At 27.7% G+C, this 3018-nt stretch overlaps 1 protein-coding gene across 1 annotated transcript; it reads left to right on the forward strand.

The window, feature by feature from the left end:
* The first annotated feature begins 1370 nt into the window (after nt 1-1370).
* On the forward strand, nt 1371-1974 carry LOC117175316. Its single transcript, XM_033365025.1, has 2 exons — nt 1371-1435; nt 1529-1974. Exons 1-2 carry the CDS (start codon nt 1381-1383, stop codon nt 1972-1974), a joined length of 501 nt encoding a protein of 166 aa, XP_033220916.1. The 5' UTR covers nt 1371-1380.
* Nucleotides 1975-3018: the final 1044 nt, after the last annotated feature.

The raw sequence follows: 3018 nt of genomic DNA on the forward strand, positions 1-3018 counted from the left end.
AGTGAACATTTATTTATAATTAAAATTTGTTTCTATCAATAATGTTCAAAAATATTTTTTAAAAAATTTGATAATGTAAATATGTAATATTTAAATGCCTCCTAATCAGAATTCTATAGAATCTTTTAAAATTTTCATAAATCTCTTGAAATATTTACAAATTATTTAAAGTAATTCAAAACAAATTGATTGGGAAATAGCCTGGAATTTGAAATTATCATAAAGGTAGACATCCCGATTGTGATGTTTTAATCACTTTGAATCTGAATAAGTGAAAATTTCACTAATTTGATTTTAGGAATGAAAAAGCAAGTGTTTTCGAAGTGACTTAAGTATGATGAAATAGATTAATTGTGTAAATAATTCTTGTTTTTTTATTGGACGTCACAACCTGTAAATGAGTCATCTTGGAGGTGACGTGATCTCCACAGGTTTCAAAAAACAGATTTTTTATTGTTTCAATAAACTTGAAAATGTCACAACTATTTATGCCCTAAATAAATTCGTACATTTTGCAAAGCAATAATCAAATTACTTTTTAGTAATAAACTTCTGATAATTTATCAAATCAATTAAAATTTAGAGGGCATATATCTTAAATTATTCTTCCGAACATTAAACGCAATGAGAGTGCAGAATTTTAAATACCTGTAGCAATTGTGTTTGATAGCCAAGTAAATTTCTGGCAAGGCAAATACGCGTAATTATGATAACTTTGGCATTGAGAGATATAAGACCGAGCACCTGTTTCAAGTATAAAAAATACTTATATAAATATGAAATTTCAACTATCAATTTATTGTGAATTATCTTTTTACTGCGAATTACGAAAACAAATTTTTATACATAAAACGTTCAAATTTGTTTGAATTGTTTCAGCAGCTTTTTCATTATTTAGTAATAAATTGATTTTTTTAATATCAACAAAATTTCTAGTTAGCAATCCGGAAATTTTTGACTAGAAACCTGAAAATTTTCCTAATATTTTGTATTCATTTAGAATTATAGGTAATCGACTTAAATCTCTCATTATTAAAATTTTAATGGATGATTGTTTTCGACCAGTTCAAATATAAAGATAACGTGAAAAACGAGTATATTGTCACCTTGTTTTTAATTTAAAAGTGCGTACTTTATTAAATCTATTGCGACATCTAGAAGACAGATATTGTAAATTTTATTAATTCTGGAAGGTTCTGTATGTAATAGCTATAGATCTTATGGAAAATCTTGAGATTCGCTAGCAACAATATTCCTCCTCCTATCCAATTATGAAGAATAAATAAGACTTTGTTATCAGATATCAGCGGTTATATAAACCCGTTTACGAAATTCTTTAAGAATCAGTATTCATTTAACATTGTTTCTCTCTGCGAAAAAATGAAGATCATCCTGAGCATCCCACTTCTCGCTCTTGTGGTTTTCAAGTCCATAAGTAAGTTCAATATAAAATAATATAATAATAATTTTCATAATAAATAGCACAGTGTACAAAATTTTATACTTTCTATTTTTTTTACAAAATTAGATGAAGGAAGTTGTGATGAACAACCAGCCCCAGTTGTGGTCAGGGTTCCCTACAAGGGCTTTATAATGGTACCATTTTTTGATGGGAAAATTTATGGTGGAGGATATCATGAAAGAGTGAAACAGATTCCTGCATGGGTTCGCCACCCAAAATCACATCCAGATGAATGTGCAGTTTATGTCGAATTTCCAGATAATACGGGTTATGTGGCTACTTTAAAACATTTGCCGAAAGCACCTGCTGTGAAAGGTATCAAAAATGTTCATGCTGCTGTAAAAGTGACTGATGGATTTGCAATCATGCCACTCCAGTATATCGATCCCGAAAAAGTTCCAAACAAAGTTGTGCATACCCGTGTTTATATGGTTACGCCACAGGGCAAATTGATGTTTGGAATTATCACAAAAAAAGAAGTAAAATCAATTAAAATGCCCTCAAAATTGTAACCAGAAGGTTGAATAATTTTCTTCTGAAATTGATATAATAATTCTGAATAAAAACACGATTGTCCAAAAATGACTGATTTTTTTATTTCAATCTATCCTAGGATTTCGGCGTATTTTTTATTTATATTTCAAACTTATCTTGCGTTTGATACTTAGACGTATTTTCATTGATAAAATCTTTTAGTGTAGTTAAAAATTAAATTTTTTATCATATTAAAATACATAGTATGAGATTTGTAGAATTTTTAAACAATGTATAGAATTCCTGAAAATTAATCCAAGAATCCAACGAACAAATCTTGACAACCTACATTAAATTCTCCCATTTTAATTTAAAAAAATCCTTGGGCAAAAATAAAAAGATGGGAAGAAAATGAGAAGGCGCCAATTTAAATCCCTTCCTTCTCTTTTTTTATTTCTTATCAAAAAATTTCATTTTTTCAATTTGCTTATTTTTTTTCCTCTTTTTTATTGTTGTCTAGGTATTTGTTTTAGGACATTTTTTTGAGGGGTCATTTTTTAAATTGCAATAGGAGAATTTCACTGTGGTTGTCCAAATATGGTTGTTTAAATAATAATTTTGAAACAATTAAAAAATTGTAGAATCTGAAGAACAGTAAGATAAACTACGTTAATTAGCATTTAAATATTTCGTATATAATTTTGTAAAAAAAATATTAATTAAGATTTACAGAGTAGGCCGAAAATTTACTGATCTGGAAAATTCCGTTAACCGATGTCAACAATCTTATTTCTGAGACTCAATTTGGCTGAATAAATAAACTGTTATCTTACTGTGATTATAATATAAAATAGTTAAAGAAATTAATAAAAATCTGTCGTCAGTTCTTTTCCGTTGTTTCTTTACTTTATTAATTATTTATTTATCATTCAATCATTTTAAAATAATTATATTTTAATAATTGCAAAAGATTATTTGAAATTACGTGAAATTTCATTCATTCACACTATCCTGCTGACAATTAGATAGTTTTTTAAAGGGAGTGTTTACATATTACGTAACATTAAAAGCGGGGGGGGGGG

Source organism: Belonocnema kinseyi, chromosome 6, assembly GCF_010883055.1.
Source record: "Belonocnema kinseyi isolate 2016_QV_RU_SX_M_011 chromosome 6, B_treatae_v1, whole genome shotgun sequence".
Classification (NCBI taxonomy): domain Eukaryota; kingdom Metazoa; phylum Arthropoda; class Insecta; order Hymenoptera; family Cynipidae; genus Belonocnema; species Belonocnema kinseyi.